A 23,636-nucleotide genomic window follows, 5' to 3' on the forward strand; every position below is an offset into this window, starting at 1 on the left:
ATAGGAATGTAATATGTATTTTTCTTTATTGTCTTTTTCATAGACTAGAAGCTAAAAAAAAAAAAAAAAAAAAAAATTCATTGCTGTATTCTTAGTTCCTGAGAGGGCACAACATGTAATGTTCAAAACAGTCTGTTGTTTAAACCACAGACCTAACACTATGAGTAGCTATTGTCTTAGGGTAATTTTCCCCACCTATGTGACTTTCATGAGAGACGATTTTTTAAAAGGTATGCATTAAGTAACACTGAATCAAGAGAAAAGAATCTTTTCGATAATTTAATCTCTCTCATTAAGTCAAAAAGGTCTCACTTTGTGCAATTTTGTCTCTAACACTTGATAATTTACCCTTCTAAAAAGAGAATGGGCCTTAACATTTACAACCTTTTGTAGGGAACACTATCTGGCCAGAACTTAATAACCTTGCTTTGTTTCCACTGTATTTAAGGGCACCATCTATTTTAATTATGTTTGGTAACATGTTAATCTCATTTAAATCTGATAAGAACTCTTATGAGAGAAGTATCAATTTTGCACATGATGAGGTTCCCATGAGACGAAAGTTTCCTTTAAGATAAAATTCACCAATTTAAACTGAACAATGCAGTGTCTCTTAGCATCCTCACAGTGCTTTGCAACCATCACTAATTCTAGAACATTCTCAACATCCCCAAAGAAACCCCACACCCTTTAGCTATCACTTCCTAACCTCCTCATTTCCCCTAGCCCTAAACAACCACTAACCTTTCTGTCTCTGTATATTTGCCTATTATAGACATACCATAAAAATGGAACTTGTGGTCTTTGGGGACAGGTTTTTTTGGGGGTGGCTTATTCCTGGTTTTCATTTAGCATGTTTTCAAGGTTCATCCATCCTGTAGCATGTTTCAGTACTTCATTCCTTTTTTCATGATTGAATAATACTGTATTGTGTGGATATATCACATTTATCTATTTATCAGCTGAGGGGTGTTCCAGTTGTTTTCTCTTTGGGGTTATTATAAATAAAGCTGCTGGCACATTCAGGTGCAAGTTTTTGTTTTAACATGTTTTCACTTTTCTTGAATACACATACCAGTTAGAAATGCTGGACCATATGGTAATTCTGCTTAACTTTTTGAGGAAACGACAAACTGTTTTCTAAAGTGGCTGTACCATTTTGCATTCCCACCAGCAACACCCAACTGTTTCCATTACTTCACACCCTTACTGAAACGTGGACCTGTACTCTTTTTAAAAACTTCAGCCACTCAAATCAGTATTTCATTGTGGCTTTACTTTGCATTTCCCTAATGACTAGAGACCTTGGTCATCCTTCCATGTGATTATAGACCATATGTGTGTCTTCTCCGGAAATACTTGATTTTTTGCCCATTTTTAAACTGAACTATTTTTTTTGTTGCTGAATTATAAAAATTTTCTTTCTAAAGTATCTTGTTAAAACTATATATTTAGGAACTTCCCTTGTGGTCTAACAGTTAAGATTCTTCACTGCTAATGCAAGGGGCCAGGGCACAAACCCTGGTCAGGGAGCTAAGATCCCACAAGTCCTGAGGTGCAGACAAAAACTTTAAAAAGAAAGAAAGCCACTTAAAAAAACAGAAGTTTAAAAATTATATATTTATGAAGAAAGATGTTACGTAAACAACAGTACAGTCGGGTAAAAATAATGAAGGCAAAGTACAACTCAGGGTCTAGTTTTAGCAATACTGGCTCACACGCTAAAGGCAAGATTTCTGGCCTCACAGAAGCCAGGTTCAAATCCCAGTTCTGCCTCTAAAAAGCTGCGCGCAGCCTTTCAGGCAAGACAGTGAACCTTTGTGAGATTCAGTTCCCCCGGCTTTAAAAAGCATGGCACCTGCCACTTAAGAGCTATTGAACAAATGACGCGTGTGAAGCGCTTACTCAGTGACAGTGCCGCTAAGCGCTCTCAAAAATTAGTTACAACGACGCGGCCTCCGCGGTTCAGTTTCCTTGGGACTCAGTTCTCAACCGCAGGGGCGGGCCACCAGAGATTCGGCGCCACCGCGTACAGACCTTTATACGCATGCTCTTCCCTCAGCGACCTCTCACGGGCACCTGCCCCCTGCTCGGAGCCGTTATGGCCGCGCCACCAGACTTCCGTTTCCGGGTCACCTAGGCGACTTCCGGTAGCGTGACCGGGGCGCACTAGGCCGGCTGGGTTCCGGAGCCGGACGGGTCTACGCTGACGGCCGGTTAACCGGACGCTGGGAGTGGTCAGGTGGGGCGCCGCTGACCCTCGGCAGAGAGTAGTGACCTTCGTCTTCTGACCCGGACGGGCCACGGGCTGCATTTCAGCCCGATCTACAGTGGATTCCTTCTCATTCCCTCTCCCTGGACTTCACGTGCTCCCCGGGATTCCTGTGATTAGGGCCCTTCGGGTGGGAGTCGGGAGACGTGGGTTTCATTCCCGCCTGCGCCACTGGTTGGCACTCTGACCTTGGCTGCATACGTCCTTTCGTGGGCTTCCGCTTCCTTATTTAGTGATTGTGAGCTCCTTAATGGCAGGAACAATGGGCCTCTCTGTTGACTCAGCTGGTAAAGAATCCGCCTGCAGTGCGGGAGACTCGGGTTTTATCCCTGGGTTGGGAAGATCCTCTGGAGAAGGGATCGGCTACCCACTCCAGTATTCTGGCTTGGAGAGCTCCATGGACTGTATAGTCCATGGGGTTGCAAAAAGTCGGAAACGACTGAGCGACTTTCACTAATGGTCAGAAGGGACTTTTATTTGTGTTAGGCACTGTCGCCTGTCCCGGGTACAGAATAGGGACAGTGTAGGAACTCTGTGTCTGCTTAAGTTGTTTTGGGTCACGAAACTGAAAATCTGGCGAGAACTTTTGATCTCCACCTCCCAGCTCTCTAGTTTTTCCTAGTCCACCCTGCCTCCCACCGTGCCAAATGCTCAGATAAAGGAAATTTCGCTTACAGTTAGTTTCAGATAGTTCACAGATCTCTATTGATGCCCATTCATGTATCCCAGAGCCTGTCCTGCCCTAGGCATTCAAATATTTGTAATCACAAGACAGTAGATACTCAGTTAATTAGTTTTTTAAATGCATGAATCACTGTCCATTTCAAAGAGGAAGATAGACATCCTTAATTAGCAAGTAGGAACTGGCAGTAATATGCCATTCTTGCATAAGTCTTTTAATAACTCTAGGAAAGAGCCATTATTCATTTCCCATTTGGCAGGTGGGGAAATAGAGGCAATGGAAAATAAACTTATTTTAGGTCATTCAACTTTTGAATGTCCAGGGCAAGAATTCAAACGCAGGTCTGAAATTCCAAAGCCCCGTGTTCTTAACTACTAGCTGAAGAAGGATTAAATGCGGAAATATTTCTAAATGTGCTCTAGCAGCTTCTGTTTTGAGATTAACTTCTGTAGTTATGTGATGACTATCATCAAGACGGGTGATCTCAAATCAAACATTGCATGCTGTGGAAAGACTTGTCTGTCTACAGTTCTTCCATAGTATCTGTGTTTCTTGTTTAATAATACTGTATTTTAAATCTTCCACTTTGACCCATGTTATTCAGTCCTTATAACTTTGATGAATACTGATTTGGTTATGTTGCATTGTTCTGCTAGACATCCAAATTAGATGTTTTTAATTATACTTGAAGTAAGAGGTGATTATATTTGGGCATTATTTCTTTTTCTTTTCTGTACTACTTTTAAAGGGACTACATTCAGGATCTTGGAAGCACTGCCAATATGTCTGATGTTCAAGAAGCCACTAACCAGCTCCTGGATGTAAATCTTTGTGAGAACCAGATGTCTATACAAGTGACTGAAAGTGGCCCCATAAGTGAGTCTGAGCGTCTCCAAGTCACTATTGGTGCCACTGTGCCTACTGGTTTTGAGCAAACAGCTGCAGATGAAGTGAGAGAGAAATTGGGGTCATCATGCAAAATCAGCAAAGACCGGGGCAAGATATATTTTGACATTTCAGTGGACAGTCTGGCTCAGGTTTGAATGAAGCAATATTTAAAATGGCTTTCTAAATAGATGATTTTATGTTATGTTTACTTTCTTAGTTTACAGACCTCTCTGGAATCTTTATTGCTTTTCTTTCCTCTGCCCTATATCAGGTGATTTTAAAGTATCACTGCATTTTACATTGGCTACTGATTTGTAAGTTTGCTTAATTTTTTTTTCTTTTAGAATTGACCCTAATATTTCCTGAGGATCAATTTACCAGAAAAAATACTGGGAGACTCAGGAAGAAATTCTTAGTATCTGCTATTCTTCTTAGAATTTATTTACTTTGGCATGTAGCTGAAATTTAGACTTCAGTGGTGAAGCATAAAGGGAGAGATCGTTTGTTCTATCTGTGTCAAATTTATTCTTGCTCAAAAGTAATTAGGAATCACTGAAGGTGAGAAGTGAAGGTCAGCAAACTGCTATCCCTCTGGAGTAAACACTAAGCTGTATCTCATTATCACATAAGCAACATGAGGGCAGGGATTGTTGCCTGTGTTTTGGGGGTTTTTTTGGTCAGCATTTCCCAAGCTGTTAGTGTCTGGCATATAGTAGACCCTGTATTTTTCATCCAGTGTTTAGTTCGTAACCTCAGCAGCTTTGTAAAGAAAGGCACTATCATTATCCTCATTAATCATTAAGCTTAATAATAGGTAATTTGTACAAGGTTGCTTAGCTAATAATCACCGAGCTGGCGATCAGACCCTATACAGTGGACCCCAGAGAGCTGTGAAGGCAGAATAAAACCCCATTTCACTGCTTCATCTTTTCCTTCTCCCCTGACTCATGTTGCCCACAGAACACTTCTAGCTTCTAGTCTAACATCTGTCTTTTTTCCTTTTCTATAGGGGACTAGAACCTGATGGGTAACCAAAAAGATGGGAGGGTGGGGAAATGGGAAAATTTTTAAATACAAATTATAGGTATTAGCTGCTTTAAAATCTTTGTACCTAATTTTTATATTTAAATGTTGATAGTTTATGCACTTCAAAACTTGCCCAGAATTTGTCTCTTAACATTTTTTATTTTCCCTACCCAGGTTCATTGTCTGAGGTCAGTTGATAATTTATTTGTGGTTGTTCAGGAGTTTAAGGATTACCATTTCAAAGAAACAAAGGTAAGCTTTCCTAAACATGGACGCTAATTTTCAGCCATCTTCCCAAAAAGATTATTTTCACTTTTCATATTCTGTGTATCATTTAGCATTACTGCTTCTTTTATAATAATAGAATACTAGGAGGCTTTTACAGTAAAATCCAGAGATTTGTTGATAATCATCTCCAAAAGTTGCTTTTAAAAATTATTATTGCAGGATGTGGAGAATGGGTAAAGGAAGTAAACAGATACAAACTTCCAGTTATAAGATAACTGAACATGGTGGCTGTAGTTAATAATACTGTACTGCACATTTTCCAATTGCTCAGGTAGTAGATCTTAAGAGTTGTCATCACCAGAAAACTGTATGGTGACAGATGTTAACTAGACTTGTTGTGGTGATCATTTTCCAGGGTAAACAACTACTGAATCATTTTGTATATACCTGAGACTAAAATTGTATGTTAATTATATCCCATTTTCTTTTAAAGGGGAAAGAATAACAGAACAAAGAAATAAAAATCAATATTGAAAAACAAAAAAAAAATCAATATTGAAAAACAAAATCTTAACAAGAGATAGAACAAATAATTTCACTTTCTGACAAAAGAAAGGCACCTTAGATGAGCTTTGCTGATATATATGGTTTCAAAATAGAATTGTGTCCAGGCTGTGAAGCAAGGAGCAGGCATCAGTTTGTGTCATCTACCAATAACACTTTGTCTCACCATTCTGTTTTTGCCCTGCTTTCTTCTCTAACTTGTTTTTAGAAATAAAGCCAAAGTAATATCTAAATACTCCTTCAGTTGTTAGGACAACAGCTTTGTTCCTAATTTGTATTTAGCATCAGATTCCTAAATATTGAGATGCTGCCTAAGCTGAAGGCTGAAAATAGATCACAGTCCGGCTTTAGTATTTTTCCACATTGCTTTTTTTTTTTTTCCACATTGCTTTTTAAAGGTCTCATTTCCAGAGTCAAATGCTTGAAAACCTTTTTCTTTCAGTTTTATTGCCTATATTAGAAATACTCTTTTTAAAACTATAATGTGCTGCCTGATTGTCTAATTTTTATTTATTGGTAACAGGTTGATTTCCAAAACATCATTCAGAAACCAGTCAAACTGATATGAACCCACAGCCTAGAAAAAAAACAGACCTAAAAGAATTCAGACTGAAAATAGATGATAATTTTATTAACTAAAAATGTAACTTTTAGTACTAGTTTTATAACCCTTCAGCCTTCTGATGGGCATTGCCAACCAAATCATATCTACAAAATTAGGAAATAATAGGCAGGCTGCTGACAATCTTTGCTCTTAAGTATTTCAAAATTTTACTATCTGATTCTATACATGAATAAATGTTGACATTTTTAAAATATGTGTCGATCTTAAATTCTTGCCTCTAACCTACTAGGTATTATTAATAGTATTTTCCTCAATTACCATGTTTTTGCCATCCTGGAATTTGTATTATTTTGGGTATTCTTAATCTCTCTAATTGGAGGTGAATTTGATATTATGGAGCCAGGTTTCCAGAGCTGCCTTCTAAGTAACTGCAAAGGAGGTTACTGGTAGAAGTCCCAGAAGAAAACAGTAAGGATTAAAGTAGATTTTCAGGGACTTCCCTGGCAGTCCAGTGGTTAAGACTTCGCCTTCCAATGCAAGGGGCGCAGGTTCAATCCCTGGCCAGGGTGCTAGGATCCCATATGCCTTGCGGCCGGAAGACCAAAACATAAAAAAAACAGAAAGAATATTCTAACAAAGTCAAAAAAGACTTTTAAAAATGGTCCACATAAAAAGAAATATTTTTTAAAAATAAATAAATAAAGTAGATTTTCAGATCTCTGCAAGAGCAACTTCTGTTGCATATGACCCTGAAAAATTGTTAAGCCCTTTGTGGACTTGAGTTGCAACATGCCCCCAGTAGAGCCTTGTTTTGTTTGGCTTCTAGTTTTCATTCTGTTGACCATCAGTTTTTTCCTTTGTTGCATTATACTTTTGCATGTCTATAAAAGCCTGTTAGTTTAAGCATCCTAATGGGTTCTCTATTTTTAAATACTCAGATGATAACATGAATTTTATTAGCTTTTTTATTAACTTTTTTTTAAAGGGTAACAACTGTGATTTAAATTGTTTAGCCAGTTTATATATGTATTTAGAACAAAATTGTAAAGATTGAAAAGATATACAGTGAAACATGTTCCTCTGTCTTCATACTATCCATTTCCCTTCTTGAAGGCAACAGTTATTACCAATTTCTTAGATATCATTCAAGAGATATTTTGTTAATATGTGTATTTTTTTTACATATTGACACAAATGGAAGTATACTCTGCATACTGTTCTGTTCTGTGTTTTTACTTGTCATGTTGGAGATCACGCCACTATCATTGTTGGATTTGACTGCATCAGTTTAATCAGTCCCATTTTAGGACATTAGGATTTTCCACACTCTTGTCATTACAGCAGTGCAATGAACATCCTACATACATCCATGTACTTATTTCAGTCTGAGGGTCATTTTTCTGTTTGATAAGCTTATCCCATTGATGTTTATTGATATGACAGAAATGTTTGGTCTTGGTTCTGTCATGTTTATGTTAACACACATTCAGCTTTTTAAAAATTTATGTGTTTGCTTTTTCCTCGTGCGTGTGTTATAAAATATTTGGAAAGTTTGTGTTCTTTCTCTAGCTGCTAACTTTTATAAATATAACTTCATCTACTGTTTATACAGTATTTCTTGAATCTCTACTAAGAGCAGTGATGAATTTGGCATATTTTCCACATCTCTCCTCCCTCCCTTTCATCCTCCAGTTTTATAATTTTTCTTGGTGTTGACCCATATGCCTTTGAATCCTTTAAGTATAGTTTAAAAAACATTAGCTTTAATTTCTATCCCTTGACCTCAGGTTATAAGAGAAGAAGATATCAGTGTGCTTAAATTACTTCCCATGTTCTGTTACCTTCCCCTCCAAGGATACATCCCTTTGTAACTGTATCTGTTTTGTTGTCATGATCCCTATGTTTGTTTTCATTTTAGTCTTTTCGTTAAATTGATTATAGGCGCACTACTTGTCTTTTTGTTACAGGTTTATCTCTTGGATGGCACGAAATGTTTGTGTTTCAGAATGTTTGTGTTTCACCTCTATACTTGATTAATCATTTGGGTTTAAAATTGGGAGTCATGCTCTCCTTCCTTAAGAATATCATAGTGTTCATTCTCTTCTAGCATGAAATGTTACCATGGAACAATCTGAAGCCACCTGTTATCCGCCCCCCCCCCCCCTTATTTGTTGCCAGATTCTTATTATTTCTGCTTGATGCCCAGATGATTTTTTTCTTTCTTCAATCTTTAGAAGTCACCGGAATATGTCTCCTTGTTGATAATTCCTAGTTAGGACATGTCAACCTATAGAGCAATTCGTATCCATTTATATTTAAGTTTTCTTGAATTATTTTTTTAATGTTTTATTTTAAATCCCTTCATCAGGGATAAACCAGTTATACATGTGTAGGATCTCTTTTGACTGTCTTTGATGTTTTCCATTGTTCTCTAATCCTTTTAAAAATCTTTGCTCATTTTTACTGTATTTGCTTTGCTTTCCTTCACATCCCTTACTGTATCTTCAGCAATGGCTTTTATAAGTGGTGCTTTCAATATGGTCTTCATTTTTGCAATGGTTTTGTTGTCTCATTCCACTTTTTCTTTGAATTCTACAAGCTCCTGTTTCATCTTCTGGCAGCTCCCCTCATCTTTTTCCTGCTTTTATATCTCTTCTTTGAGCTCTTATGTTGCAGAAGTATTTCCTTATTACATTTTTTTTATTTCATGTTAACATATCTCATCATGGATTTCAGTTGCTTTGTGTCAGTATCTTTCTGGTCACTGGTTGTTTTCTGCTGTTTGTTTTTCTGTCCCTTTCCTCCTTTCTTCCATTTATGTAAGTCTGGTGCTAATAAGTTTTGATAATTGCTCGTCCTTGAATGAGGGAGTTCCTTCTTGATGGAAAATTCAGGAACTGTTCCAGGCCAGCAAGAAATCCCCCTGATTCACTGTGAAGTTCCTTCTGGCAAAAGGTTGTGGGTAAATGAGTTCTCCTCTTCTTTCTTTTTTTAAATAGCTTTATTGAAGTATAATTTCCATACCATTTACTGAGTTCTTTTAACCATTCCTGCTCCCTAGCTGGAAGAGTTCAGGAACTTTAAGGTTATTTACTGGAGTATTTCTGCACATCTCTATTCTTTCTCTCCAGCAAATAGAGCCTATTGCTGAGCTTTCTTATTCAGCCTCCATTTCTCTCCTCTGCTGCTTTTGGAAACAAGATCCAGGGAAGCTCCCTCTTGGTGCACACTCTTCTTCCCTGCTCTTCCAGAGAAGAATTTATTTGTTCCTCCTTTGCAGACTGCTCCCCCCTTTGCCTGAGATGTGTAGGTATTCTTCCTCAGGTGTCTTCCTACACCTCTGCTTGACCTTCCCTGCACTCAGGAATTCTTACGTTAGAATTCTTATGTTCTGATTCTAGGTTAACAGATACCATGTAGATTCTGTTACTATAGAGTTGGTATTTCTGTTGTTCTTTTTCTTGTTGTTTTGGTTTTGGTTGTTTTTTTTTTTCTTTTCTTTTTGGCCATGCCGAGTGGCATATGGGATCTTAGTTTCCTAACCAAGGATTGAACTTGCATCTCCTATATTGGAAGCTCAGAGTCTTAACCACTGGACCACCAGGGAAGTCCCTGCATTTACCTTCTGAGAGGAGCCTTGGTAATGAACCTAATAACTTTAGATGATGCTAAGTTATGTAAAGAAAATAAAATGAGACGAGAGTGACTTGAGAGCAGAGCAGGTCTCTCAGAGGATGTGCTTTGAAATTGCTGTTGAATAATGAAAAGGGAACCAGCAGAGCAGAGAGGCCATGTGAAGCACATACCTTCTCATCTGAAGCAGAGGTGGGAAGCTTGGGAGATGATCCTGACATGGTGTAAGAAAAGAAACATACACAGGAGTTGGGTCATTTGGGCTTTTTAAGGAATTTAAATTTTGGATGTAATAAGCTGTTAAGGTACTTTACATATGATCAGATTTACTTTTTTAACAGATAACTGTAGATACTATTTAGATACTGGATAGATACCTTTTTTTTTTCCATTTATTTTTATTAGTTGGAGGCTAATTACTTTACAATATTGTAGTGGTTTTTACCATACATTGACATGAATCAGCCATGGATTTACATGTGTTCCGCATCCCGATCCCCCTCCCACCTCCCTCCCCATCCCATCCCTCTGGGTCTTCCCAGTGCACCAGCCCCGAGCACTTGTCTTTTAAAGTTTGGGTTTTTTCTTTTCATAAATAGTATGTATACACAGCACAAAATTAAATAGGAAGTCAGTCACTGAAAGGTCTGCTGACCTCCCCTGTGTTTCATCCACCCACTTCCCCTCCCTGGAGGTGACCACTGTTAATAGTTCCTTATTTGTTTACATTTTAGTTTGGAAGCCCAGCTTCTGATCTACCATTCTGTCTTGTATTATTCTGTAGTGGCCTTAATTTGTATAAATCTTAATACTCTCAATTAAGACTTTAGTTTCCTCAGTTACAGGCATTATATTTTTTACTCTTTTGTCCTGTACTCCTACCACCCCCAACATAGCGATTAATGTAGTCCATAGGCAAAGTAGGAGTTTATTTGTTCAATTAAAGTGGTGAGAAATGAATGAAATTAATGGATTTCATTCTCTGTTGTTTATAGGAAGAAGTTCTAAAGGATTTTGAGGACCTGGCTGGGAAGCTTCCATGGTCAGACCCTTTAAAAATATGGAAAATTAACACAAGTTTCAAGAAAAAAAAAACAAAGCGCAGAAAGATAAATCCGAATTCAAGTAAACAGAAGATTGATAATGGACGAGGAGACACGACAGTTGAGAAGGATGTTAAAGAGTTCGCTAACAGTGTCTCAGATTCACTGATCTTAGACTCTTATGAAAATCCAGCCATCAAAGAAGAGGTATCAACATTAATAGGTGATGATTTGACATCTTGCAAAGATGAGACTGAGGAAAACTCAAAAGAAGAAGCTGATCCTGAAGTGCTGAAGTTTAGAGTCACATGCAACAGGGCAGGAGAGAAACACTGCTTTTCCTCAAATGAGGCAGCAAGAGATTTTGGGGGTGCTGTTCAAGATTATTTTAAGTGGAAGGCTGATATGACCAACTTTGATGTGGAGGTAAGTGCATGTTCTTACTGTGATGATTCAAGAAGGTTGTCATAACAAATGTGTAGAACTTTCAAGACTAACTTAGTCTTACGGACAATTAAACTGAGGTGACAAAGTTAATGGGGTATCATAACAAGAGTATGGGCAATGGAGACAGAGCTAAACCCAGATTTGTACTCCATAACTGTGTAGCTTTGCACAAGATACTCTGTCTGAGCCTCTATTTCAAATTGGAGCCAAAAACACTTTATACCTATGTGTCCTAAAGGTTAAATGAGATTATACTTTTGAAGTATCTGGAATGATACCTGGTCTGTAGTACATGCTCAATAGGTGAGAGAGCTATCGAGACTTGAGTTTTCTTATTTCTAACCTAGTGCTTTTTCTAACATGGTGTGGATGTTCAGATTATGAAATTCAAAAGAATTAAAGCAACTGTTTTGTTGTTGTGTGTCTTGGTTGCAGACTTTGCTACTGAAGTGGAGTATATTTTTAAAACAAACCTTGACCTTCTAAAATGAGGACATCATTGCTAATACTCATCCTGGAGCCGGCTCTCCTCTTTCTTAAATTGTGCTATATTCCCAAGCTCAGATCCTCCGTTTTAACATGCTCACTCTCCTTGGTCTCAATCTTCTGCTATATGGGTGATTCACACGTGGGCCACACTGACTAATCTTTACATCTCCGACAGTTTAAAGGCCTCTAGCAGCTGACGTTTTTACCAAGGGGTCATTTACTGTTGCTTTAGGGACACTTGAATCTGGGGCAAGTCGTTATTCTCTCTTTTATTTTTACATATCAAATTGGAAGAACAATTCCTATTCCTTTTTCCTTGTAACAGCTGTTATGATGATGAACAGACTAACTAGAACAGTGATGTCCAGAAGTTAGCAAAAGGGCTCAGAGAACAGATTCAGGAGCTATGCTACCTCGGTTTATTTATTTCTATTATTTGGCTGTGCTGGGTCTTAGTTGCAGCATGTGGGACCTTTGGTTGTGACATGTGAACTCTTAGTTGCAGCATGCACGATCTAGTTCCCTGACCAGGAATGGAGCCCGGGCTCCCTGCCTTGGGAGCTCAGAGTCTTAGCCTCTGGACCACCAAGAAAGTCCCGCTGCTGCTGCTGCTAAGTCGCTTCAGTCATGTCTGACTGTGTGACCCCATAGAGGAAAGCCCACCAGGCCCCCCCATCCCTGGGATTCTCCAGGCAAGAATACTGGAGTGGGTTGCCATTTCCTTCTCCAATGCAAGAAAGTGAAAAGTGAAAGTGAATTTGCTCTGTCGTGTCCAACTCCTAGCGACCCCATGGACCACACTACCTGGGTTTAAATCCCAGTTTATGAGCTGTATGACTTTGGGCAAGTAAAAGTGACCTCTTTGTGTCTTAATTTCCTTACCTATAAGAGGAGGAGGATAATATCTAGCTCAGAGGGGGTGGATATGAAATGAGGTAACAAATATAAAGTGTGTAGAACAGTGGTTTGCATAGAGCTAGGTAAGTGTTAACTGCTTCTGTTGAGATCATGAGGAGGAAATTTGAGGTGGAAGATGGGAGAACACATTCTTGTTTTATTTGAATAGTTTATATTTAACTGTGTGTTAGAAAAAGTATAACGAGGACCAAAAAAATTCTTTCACAGGCATTACTTGTGAGTCAAGTTTTTTTTTGTTTTTTTTTTGTGAGTCAAGTTTTTTAAAAGTACTAAGAAAATAAATAATAGGTGTTAAAGCATCTGTGGCCTGACATTAACAGTTGGTTAATGTAAATGAAGGGTATACTTAAGAGTTCATTGTGCCAGTATTCTTGTAAGCATATATGTTTGGTATTTTTTCCCCCAACGTTAAAAATGTTTTAAATGCATTTTAGAAGCCTGGAAACCTTCAAAATATGTTTCTCTTATAAAAATCCAAGGAAATCTGGTTATACCTAACTTGGGAAAACAGTGAATCAAAAGGAGAATAAAATAATTCTAAAATAGTATGTACTTAAATGATTTCCTTTATATGAAGCTCAAAAAGAGACAAAATAATTTATCATGATAGTGGTCAGATTAATGACAATTTGGGATGGGTACCGACTGAGAGGGCAAGAAAAACTGTCTTTTTCTGGGTGGTGGTTACATAGCATGTGTATGCAGAAACTCACTGCACTACATACTTAGGATTTGTGCATTTTACTGTATGCAAGGTATGCCTCAGGAATAAAGTAACAGAAATTAATGAAGCCGCAAATTTTAAAATCTTAGTAATAAGTATAATCTGAACTCTCTTAAAGCTATTTTATTCTGTCTTATTTTATTTGTAGGTTCTTTTGAATATCCATGATAATGAAATTGTTGTGGGCATTGCATTGACAGAAGAGAGTCTCCACCGAAGAAATATCACACATTTTGGACCCACAACTCTTAGATCTACTCTTGCCTATGGGATGCTCAGGTAAGAGAATGCGTTAACCTTGTAGGTTCAGGTGACACTTTGCTTTGAATTTTCCCTTCAAAACTTTTTTGTGAGGTACTGTGTTAGAATCTTGTGGATAGAGAACAAGATAAAACGTTAAAGATCTCTTTCTTTGTATCCAATGTTGATTCCTTGAGATTCTGAGAAGATCACTTAATTAATATCTCAATTTTCTTGATTTAAAATGAGAATGATAGTTTTCATCTGCCTTTTGAATGTAGTTGTCACATCTCTGTTTAGAAAGGATATATGCCATGTTGGGAAATAGAACAAATTTTGTTCTGTTTCATTTCTGTGCAGTGAAGCAGATGGACAGCAGAGATTTCATAAATGTGTACAATGTATAAATGAACACAGAGAGCTTTTACTTATATGTTAAAATTTTATACTCACAGAAACCCAGGAATCATCCTGAAATTTTCTACTTTTCAAAGAACAAAACAGCTTTCTTTCTTCTTTGCCTGTTTCCCTTTGACTGGGTGTTTCTTTCCACTACTAGGACAAGATGTCTTCTCTAGGTTTCTGTTTGCCAGACTGCAAAATAGGTTTGATGTGAGACTTAAAGGATTATGAGTGAGGAATAAATGCAGAAACAGATGCAAAATACCTGTTACATACAGTACCTGGAATGCCTGGTAGTTAATTCTATTTCCTTGTCTTCCAATCTTTGCTTCCTCTTTTCCCTTGCTCGTCCTTGGAATCCTAGTTCAACACAACTGAAGCCTGTCAATTCAGTGACAACAGTAGGAAAACTGGGCCCATTTGATTAAGGAAGAGCTCCTAGTCGTCATTTATTTAACAAACATTTATTATCTACTGAAGATATCATGGTAGGAGCCAGGAATATAGAGAGTTATTACAGCTACAACTGTTAGAAACCTAAATAAGCTAGTCTAAGATTTAAAAAAGTGATAATTGTGTGGGAGTGGGAATTAATGGCAAAATACTGAGATGTCTTGGGGAATCCACAGAAAAACTGATAGCCATGTCTTAAGAAAAGTAGGATCCTGGTCTTAGCGAAAACCACCAGAAACCTAGACAGTCACTTTTATCTCCCCTGGGAGCCTATGGGCTCTTGCCTCTACTTATCTCTCTCTATAAATGACTCCGTCTCATCTAAATTTATATGTTTCCGATTTTAAATAATCAGGGTTTCTAGCTGTTTGTTCCCAACTGTTAGAAGGAGAATCTGATTGACATAGTTTCGGTCATATGTTTGCTCAGACCCAGCAACAGTGGCTGGGAGTGCAGAGTTGCTTACGCCCAAAAGGGTTGCCAAGGATTCTGTTGCTCTGTTTTGAGGGGCAGGAACGGGGAAGTAGAGCTGGACAGTTCAGTTCAGTTCAGTCGCTCAGTGGTGTCAGACTCTGCAACCCCATGGACTGCAGCACATCAGGCTTCCCTGTCCATCACCGACTCCCAGAGCCTACTCAAACTCCTGACCATTGAGTCAGTGGTGCCATCCAACCATCTCATCCTCTGTTGTCCTCTTCTCCTCCCGCCTTCAATCTTTCCCAGCATCAGGGTCTTTTCAAATGAGTCGGTTCTTTGCATCAGGTTGCCAGAGTATTGGAGTTTCAGCTTCAGCATCAGTCCTTCTAGTGAATATTCAGGACTGATTTCCTTTAGGATGGACTGGTTGAATCTCCTTGCAGTCCAGAACTGTGGTGTTGGAGAAGACTCTTGAAAGCTCGACAGGCGTTACAATAAGAATCCAGTATTAAAGCAACTATGGTGATCTAGTCACTAAGTTGTGTCCAACTCTTGCGACCCCATGGACTGTAACCTGCCAGGCTCCTCTGTCCATGGGATTCTCCAGGCAAGAATACTGGAGTGGGTAGCCTTTCCCTTCTCCAGGGAATCTTCCCAACCCAGGGATCAAACCCGAGTGTCCTGCATTGCAGGCAGATTCTTTACCAACTATAAAGCAACTATACTCCAATACAAATTAATTTAAAAAAGGAGTCCAGTATTAGTCCCCAGGAATCTCAGTTTTGTGAGGAAGAACCATAATAGAATGTGGAAAGAATAGCAGGACAAAAGAAGGAAAGAAGAACCTTGTCACCTGTCTGAGGAGGAGGTATTTCATAGAGGCGGTAACATTTAAGCCACTAACAGTAATGCCTCTAATTCTGACTCTGTCACCTATTAGCTTTGCATCCACAGATGGATGGGTCAGCTTATCTGTAACTGAGAATAATAATAGTAACCTATCTCACAAGGCTGTTAAAAGGATTAAAAGAGATAATGCATGCAAAGAACTTAAATCCATGCCTGGCAAATACTAAGAGCTGAAAGCTAAAGTAGTTATTTTAATAGCAACCTTTATTGTCTTTAAAAGTAATTAGGGAAGGAATACTGAATGAGTAATTGCCAGTAAACTTGTATTCATACATGTTGTACTTGACACGTTTGAGTTTTCAATGTAACAACACAAGTTTATATACAAAATAACACGTCTCTTCTAAAAGTATATGCGCGCCCGCACACACACACACACACACGAAAAGATCTACAAGCCAAATTCCATTCAAAGTGAAATAGAGATTTTGGTTGATAGTCAGAGGACTTTTAGTTATGTGTAATTTTTTTAAGTGCAAGGATATAGACTCAACATATAGTTACAAATTTATCTTTAAAATAAATTCTGATTGTTGTTTCTTCAGGCTGGCATAACAGACCTGGGATCTGACAGCATCAGGAATAGTCATTGTGGGTGTCTTGGCTGTTGACGTCTGTTCACATAGGCTGTTTTCTTCTCTAGGCTCTGTGCACCTCAGCCCACTGATATAATAGTTGATCCGATGTGTGGAACAGGGGCAATACCAATTGAGGTAATAACTCTTCTTTAGCTTTTAGATAAGAAAGTGATGCATCCAGAATGTTCTAGAACTAATGGGTAATGACCAAGGTTAAGTCCATGGACCCAAGATTTGAGTGAATTATACTAGTAAAGCTGGAACTTTTGTGATAAGGATGTAGCCACTTAATACAAATAGCCAAGGACTAGGCTTTAGCTTTGGAGAAGGAAATGGCAACCCACTCCAGTGTTCTTGCCTGGAGAATCCCAGGGACGGGGGAGCCTGGTGGGCTCCCGTCTATGGGGTCGCACAGAGTCGGACATGACTGAAGCGACTTAGCAGCAGCAACAGCAGCAAGCTTTAGATTAGAAGTCATGTTTATTCACTGGATTACAGAGGAGGCTGAGAATTACAAACTGATGAGTCCCATTTCTGTAGACAAACAGGTAGACTTGAACAGAAAAGATAATTGAAAGCACAAGCATAAACTGGAAGAGGGCATTTAATCTCTATAAAGTGAGATTATGTTTCTTAATCCACTTAGGTTCTTGAGGGAGTAAGTATAGTAGTATGATGGGGAAACCTAGGAACATTATTTAGATTTTTTAGGATGTTTAGTAAGGTTACAAAGTTTTCAAAAAAAAAAAAATACCATCACATTGAGAGGACTCAAAAACTACCTAAAGCAAAGCAAGAAATGGAAAGGCATTTTCTAAGTGGAGAACATTTAACAGGAGTTTGCTTGAATCATTGTTACTGAATCAATATTATCTAAATAGTAATTGAGAAGAGGGCACTCCCAGTAAAATTGCTTAAACTTGTGAAACATAGCAAGTTCTTAAATATAGTATATGTAAAGCCCGTGGGAAGAAACTTTAGGGAGATACCACAGATTCTGAGCAGAAACTGGACACATGAACAAGTCCAAAGCAACCTACAAAGGGAAAAGTAATCCAGAGTGCAGTTAGGAAAAGACATCTGCCATCTGGGAATTAAGAAGGAATTCACAGTAGTCCAGATGATTGCTGTTTTCTGCTAGTATAACTAGAGAAATTTACTCTGGCTCAGGAGCCACACAGAGGAAAACCAGTTGTTGTCGCAGAGAATTCTGGAAACAAAGCAGTGTTCTTCAGCTTTAAACCATGATGTGTCTGTTGTGTGGAATAGCAGTGAAGGTCAATACATGTCAAGAAATACACAACAGAGCTAGAGAGAGACAGTCCAGAAGAGCCCCCGGCACTGCTGATAAAAAGAAAATGTTTGCGGCCTTTCCATGTAGGGGTAGACATGAGAATGTCAATGTAGAAAAACCTAGGCTGATATATGATCAAAATGAATGAAATTATGAAAGGAATTGACAGGTTATATAGACAGTTTGTTCACCAAAGTCTAAAATATTTAATTTAGAATACTCCCTTAAAGCTTGGAAGTACTACAAAACCCTTGTCTTTCAGAAGCTGAAAATCTATATAAATAGGTTTAGAAGAAAAAATGAATATTGGGCTATCAGAAATCACCTGAGGCTTTCATCAAACTCTTCATCAACCTCCCAACATCACCCTTCTCCATTCCCCTCAAGGGTCTGGGGAAAAGAAAAAGCTGTGAAGCACTGTGTCCATGGATGAGGGGGTATTACTCTTTACCAAGGAAGAGGTGCTGTTATTCGTCCCTAAACCGGGGGCAGGACTGTTTGTGCTTTCACGTCAGAGACCTGTGAATCTGCACAGAGCATTGTTCATGCCTAGGGCAGTGTCTCACCTCACTGCACAAACAATACCAAAAGCTCAGGGCTTATGTTCTGTTGACATATTTTTAATTTAAACTTACAAAATCCTTTCAAGAATATAGTGGTTATCATTCAAAAGCCCATATAATGAAGATTACACTTCATTTAAATTCTTAAGTATTTGTTTCTCAGATTATATAAAAATCCCATAATCACAAAAGGGTATAGGTTAGTTGGTTTGATTTGGTTAACTTTTTCAAAGTACATTTACAGTCTGCAAGGCCTCCTATGTGGTAGGGAGTACTGGGTGAAGGATTAAATAACATACCAGACCTGTCCTTAAGGAGTTCCCAGATTTGTTGAGGAGCAGATAGGTACAGAAGTATGAAAAAGGGAACATGTGCAGTGGCAGATATATGTACAAAGTGCTTTTGGAGAGGCAAATGAGAGACAGCTTGGGGAGCTGGGGTTGAGTCACAGAGGGCATGATGTTGGAGCTGGGACTTCAAAGATGAGTAAGAGTTGAGCAAAGAGAACAGGAGAGAGGGTGTTTCAAGCAAGGGAAGTAGAATGTGGACAGCACGCAGTGTTTTGCCACTTTAGAAAAGCATTGGACTATTGACTGGGATTGTCTTGAATATTGACAAGTGGTTGAAATGATTTTACCTTTAATCATTTTGGGGTTACTTTCTTTTTTTTGCAGTTTGCTAATTCTGTTTTAATATATACTCTTGTATTTCAGGGGGCTACAGAATGGTCTAACTGTTATCATATTGCTGGTGATAATAATCCATTGGCTGTGAATAGAGCTGCAAATAACATCTCATCTTTATTGACCAAGATCCAAGTTAAAGAAGGGTAAAAATTCAAAAGATTTTATAGCATCACTTAAACTTAGATAATCAAGTTTCATATTGGCTTTATGAATTAATAGAACCAGTGCATTGTGACATTATAACCAAATATACTGTGAGACTCCATTTAAATTTTAAGTAGATTGAAACTAATTTATATTTTTAAAATATTTTAATTTCCCTTACCCTAATGCAACTATTTAAATTTCTATCTTCCTTCTTTTCTTATTTCTATATCTTCTTTTCCACATGGAAGAATTACATAGATTCATTTTAATTTTGTAAGTTTTCCATTATGTGTGCAGGCATCCAGCTGGGGACTTAACAGAGGCACAAGCGATCTTTTCTCTGGAAATGTTTTATTAAGTAGGTGATGTACTTTGGAGAAGGCACCCCATGCAGGGGTGAGAGAAAGGGCCTTAGCTGTCCTCTAGGTCTCAGGGAAGAGGAAGGAACTTAATTGAATACAAACAAGGAACTCAATCTTGAGCTAAATGTTACAGGAAATCCAGGGGGAAAAGTCACCTAATACCAAATATTTGTCTATCCCACCCATATAATCTTCAATGTCTTCTTATTAGTATGCTTCAGGACTACTTTTGATGATTATAGTCTTACAGGACCACGTGTATCCCAAGATTTGATTCATTCATAACTCAGACTTTATAATCATTTTCTCATTTCAAAATCTGTTCTTATAAAACAAGTGTATAAATATGAATTTATATTTAATATGAATTTATAAAAATCATTAAAATATTAATATTTTCTTATGCAATTAAAGCTGAAAATCAGTCTTAACTAATTTCTTAGTTTACTTGTTCTTACATATTGTCATTATAAATGTTTTAGCTTACGATTTGTGCTTTCCACATACATACTACCTTAAAAATTTTTACTAAGTTGCAGATGTTGTCACTGATACCGTTTTAATTCTTGGATACTATAACATTCTCTTGACAAGTCTTTTTTTAATTTCGTTCTTCAGGATATGTTGAAGCACCTTTTCTTTTGTCCCCACAGCAAACTGTCCTTGGGCTTGCCCATAGATACTATTCAGTGGGATATCTGCAAGCTGCCACTAAGAACTGGCTCTGTAGACATTATTGTAACAGACATGCCATTTGGAAAAAGGTGAGATGTGAAAAATTGAGTTTTACTTTCATTTGTTATTATATTATTACACACATGTCTTCTAAATCTGTTGTATTTTCTTTGAGCTTATTCTGTCAGAAATCTTCAGTTTCTTTTAGGAGACTTAGAATAGGCTTTTACTTCCTTTAATAATATGATGTTCACCCATTTTGTTTCTTCTGAGAACTCAGAAGTGTATTAACACACTTTGATCCTGACCATCACAGGCGGTTCATCCACTTTGTAGCCCATTATTGAATTACATTAATACTTCAGAGAAAGGTTGAGAAAATCTCAGGATGTTTTTTAATCAGTAGTTTATGTGGCTACCCCTGTGTTTCAGCTAGTAAGGAACCTGCCTGCCAATGAGGGAGATGCAGGTGTGATCCCTGGGTTGGGGAGATCCCCTGGAAAAGGAAATGGCAACCCACTCCAGTAGTCCATCATGTTGTAGACTCAGATACCACTGAGCATACATGCAGTTTGGTTTATAACTGCTTATACTAAGACAACCTATGTAACTATTATAGTTGTCAGTTTGTTTTTCCTTAACCAGTTCATCCCATTCAAGATTCTAAGCAATTTACTAGTCTGATCATTTATTTCATTGACACATAATGGCAAAGGTGTGGTTTTAAAAGGCAACTTTTTTCATACTTCAAGATTTTCTTATTGCAATGAATTTTTAATAACTTCTCATTTCATACAGTCCTAGCCACTTACCTTTTGCAAAAGCAAGTGACTTATTCGACCTCCTCTTATAGGATGGGCTCCAAGAAGAGAAACTGGAACCTTTATCCAGCTTGCCTGCGGGAGATGAGCCGTGTCTGTAGGCCAGGGACAGGCCGAGCTGTACTCCTCACTCAGGACAAGAAATGCTTTGCCAAGGTGCTGTATGTTATCACGAAACCTCAGCCTGTGACAAATTTAGGACCTTTTTAACTAGACTTGCGGGTATTTGAGGATATATTTTCTCTTCTCCCAGTGTTTCTTACCAAGACCTCTGGGTGGTAGAGAAGCAGTTATCTGCTAATTACTTTCTTTTTGTGTATACACAGGCATTATCTGGAATGGGACACCTGTGGCGGAAGGTGCATACCGTTTGGGTCAACATAGGGGGTCTTCATGCTGCAGTTTATCTCCTGAAACGTACACCTCAAAGTTTTGTTCATCCTTCAGAACAAGATGGAGAAAGATGTCCTTGGTAATACAAAGATCAAAAATGATTAATAATATCTGTGCTTCCTGACACTGAAAATATCAGCACAAAGAACTTGCTTTGAGAGAAAAAATAGTATTAATCAAAGATTTGGTGTAAGTCTCTTCACCACAGTTAGGAAAAGGTATAAATGGAATGTCTTATAAGAAAGAAGAGCTTTTCTTTGGCACTGTTTGAAAGAGGTAGTTGAGCAATTAGTACTTTTCTTAAAAGGTTTTAAAGATGCTAAGCCTACTAAAATGCTCCGGGATTTGGGTTTAGAACATTTTCAGGCTTTGTAACAGTTCCTGTTTTCCACTGTAGGTGGAAGGCTACTCTGGCCTCATGGGAAGGCAGAGAGCCTAAACAGAGCATGAGGTTACATTTCATTGTCTGTGCAGCTTTGCTGTTTAGTTGCTCAAGTTTTTTACCTAGGTTTCTAAAAATGAAGCATTATGCTTTGTAAAATAGTGTTTGTTCCATGACAAGCTAAATCTTATATAAGTTTTATAATATATTAAGACTTATAGTTTACTATCTGCCTTAAAAGTTATAACATCAGTAAGATTAACACATTTAATCTGAAGATACTAGACACTCCTATTTGTAAGTAGCAACAAATACAATGGTAGATGAAAGAAGGGACCAACAAGCCATATTTAAAGAAATTTTATTTTTTTCTTTCAATACATAAAGGTGAAGCTTTTCAAAATCAGACAAACCTGTCAAAGTGTTTTTGTTGGCTTCTCTAAAGGACGGAGAACTGATGAATTAAAGACTTCATGCAAGTCCTTCTGTTTTCCTCAGTCACTGTGTGCCGTGCTCAGTCGCTCAGTCATGTCCGACTGTGCCCCATCAACTGTAGCCCTTCCAGGCTCCTCGTCCATGGGGATTCTCCAGGCAAGAATACTAGAGTGGGTTGCCACACCCTCCTCCAGGGGATCTTCACCACCCAGGAATTGAACCAGAGTCTCCTGCATTGCAGGTGGACTCTTTACCAGCTGAGCTACTGTATTTGCTTTTCTAGTTGCAGAAAGTCCTTCCCAAAACAGTAGAAAATGAAATAACCTAAAAATTAAGTCTTGTGAAGCCAGTGCTTCCTGGGACAAATTAGATGTGGAGTTTTATGTGGGACTCTGTATTCAGTTTATTTTGGAGTTTCTGGCTACATTCAGCTTAGATTTTTCAGTACCATGTTAGTTACATAACAGTGCTATTCATAATTAACTTCTGATGTCTCATCTAGAATAAAAGGACAGTATTTATTTCCTTTGAAAGAAAAGTTCAGATTAGCAGCATAATCCACAGTCCTTATGTGGTTTCTGTATGATATACCTCCCACGTGAGTATGAATTGGAAATGAGACATTTATAAGGGTCTTATATCCTAGACGGGAGTTTCTACCACCATCAGAATGCACAGTTGCACTATTACAGGTTCAACATAAAATCTTTCACCTCTGACAAAATAAACTGTTCAAACCTCTTAAAACTGTTGGTCCACAGTCCACAGTCCTAATTAAAAACATGTCTGTTTTCTTTGCTGCTTACCAAGTGCCTGACGCACTTACCTACCAGCATGGGCATTTAATATTTGTTGAACATACGGATATTTTTGCATATTGGCTGTTTTTGAGTATATCAAATTTGTGCTGGATCCATCATAGCTTTAGTCCTATTAAATACCGTTATAAAAACGAACAGATTGGTTTAAGATGATATAAGTATGTAGTGAACACTAATAGTTTGTCATCTTCCTCCCTAGTATTGTTTTGTAATCTGGTGACAGGAACAGGAAATGTGCTACGTGAGGGATTCAGAATAGCTAATAATGAGTTATATATGACACTGCCACCTACTAGTTGTGTGATCTTGGTTTTTAACTTTTGAAGTGGGCCTCCTGCACCAAGGTAATGTAAAAAGATGGGGAAGGTAATCTTAATAATCTGAACAAAAAATGACTTGAGGTAATGGACCAGACATTCAATATATTTTAGAGGGGGGGGAGAAATAACATTGAGACAAATTTTCTAAGTTTAATGAAAGGAAAGGAAGATGGTTATCTCTGAGAGACTGACAATATACTAGTGGCTAGAGAGGGAAACATTTGTTTAAACATTTCTTTTCAAATGGTAGTAAGACTTT

At 38.0% G+C, this 23,636-nt stretch overlaps 1 protein-coding gene and 1 long non-coding RNA gene across 4 annotated transcripts in view; one reads left to right on the top strand and one right to left on the bottom strand.

Annotated features, from left to right (window-relative positions):
• The window catches only part of LOC122424622, a 57,437-nt gene extending 55,285 nt beyond the window's left edge, over nucleotides 1-2,152 (bottom strand). The window contains exon 1 of the long non-coding RNA XR_006264488.1: nucleotides 2,038-2,152. This is a non-coding gene — a long non-coding RNA (uncharacterized LOC122424622). The remainder of the gene's footprint in view (nucleotides 1-2,037) is intronic.
• On the top strand, nucleotides 2,096-23,295 carry THUMPD3 (THUMP domain containing 3). 3 transcript variants are annotated; one of them, XM_043442640.1, is made up of 11 exons: nucleotides 2,096-2,242; nucleotides 3,703-3,991; nucleotides 5,043-5,120; nucleotides 10,854-11,327; nucleotides 13,628-13,758; nucleotides 16,544-16,613; nucleotides 19,049-19,164; nucleotides 20,184-20,294; nucleotides 21,059-21,182; nucleotides 21,353-21,498; nucleotides 22,189-23,295. In XM_043442640.1, exons 2-11 carry the CDS (start codon nucleotides 3,737-3,739, stop codon nucleotides 22,190-22,192), a joined length of 1,509 nt encoding a protein of 502 aa, XP_043298575.1. In that variant the 5' UTR covers nucleotides 2,096-2,242; nucleotides 3,703-3,736; the 3' UTR covers nucleotides 22,193-23,295. The 3 variants fall into 3 exon arrangements, with proteins under 3 accessions (XP_043298575.1, XP_043298577.1, XP_043298576.1); XM_043442642.1 differs by lacking the exon at nucleotides 2,096-2,242 and adding an exon at nucleotides 2,271-2,384 and having other exon boundaries at nucleotides 21,353-23,295; XM_043442641.1 differs by lacking the exon at nucleotides 2,096-2,242 and adding an exon at nucleotides 2,302-2,402 and having other exon boundaries at nucleotides 21,353-23,295.
• The last annotated feature ends 341 nt before the right edge of the window (nucleotides 23,296-23,636 follow it).

Source organism: Cervus canadensis, chromosome 22 (genome assembly GCF_019320065.1).
Source record: "Cervus canadensis isolate Bull #8, Minnesota chromosome 22, ASM1932006v1, whole genome shotgun sequence".
Taxonomy (NCBI): Eukaryota; Metazoa; Chordata; class Mammalia; order Artiodactyla; family Cervidae; genus Cervus; species Cervus canadensis.

Bases quoted from the DNA above. Each gene is read 5' to 3' on its own strand.
- THUMPD3 (XM_043442640.1), top strand. From the start codon at position 3,737: ATGTCTGATGTTCAAGAAGCCACTAACCAGCTCCTGGATGTAAATCTT. The intron at 3,992-5,042 runs GTTTGAATGAAG...TTCCCTACCCAG, and splicing joins CAGTGGACAGTCTGGCTCAG to GTTCATTGTCTGAGGTCAGT. The intron at 16,614-19,048 runs GTAATAACTCTT...CTTGTATTTCAG, and splicing joins CAGGGGCAATACCAATTGAG to GGGGCTACAGAATGGTCTAA.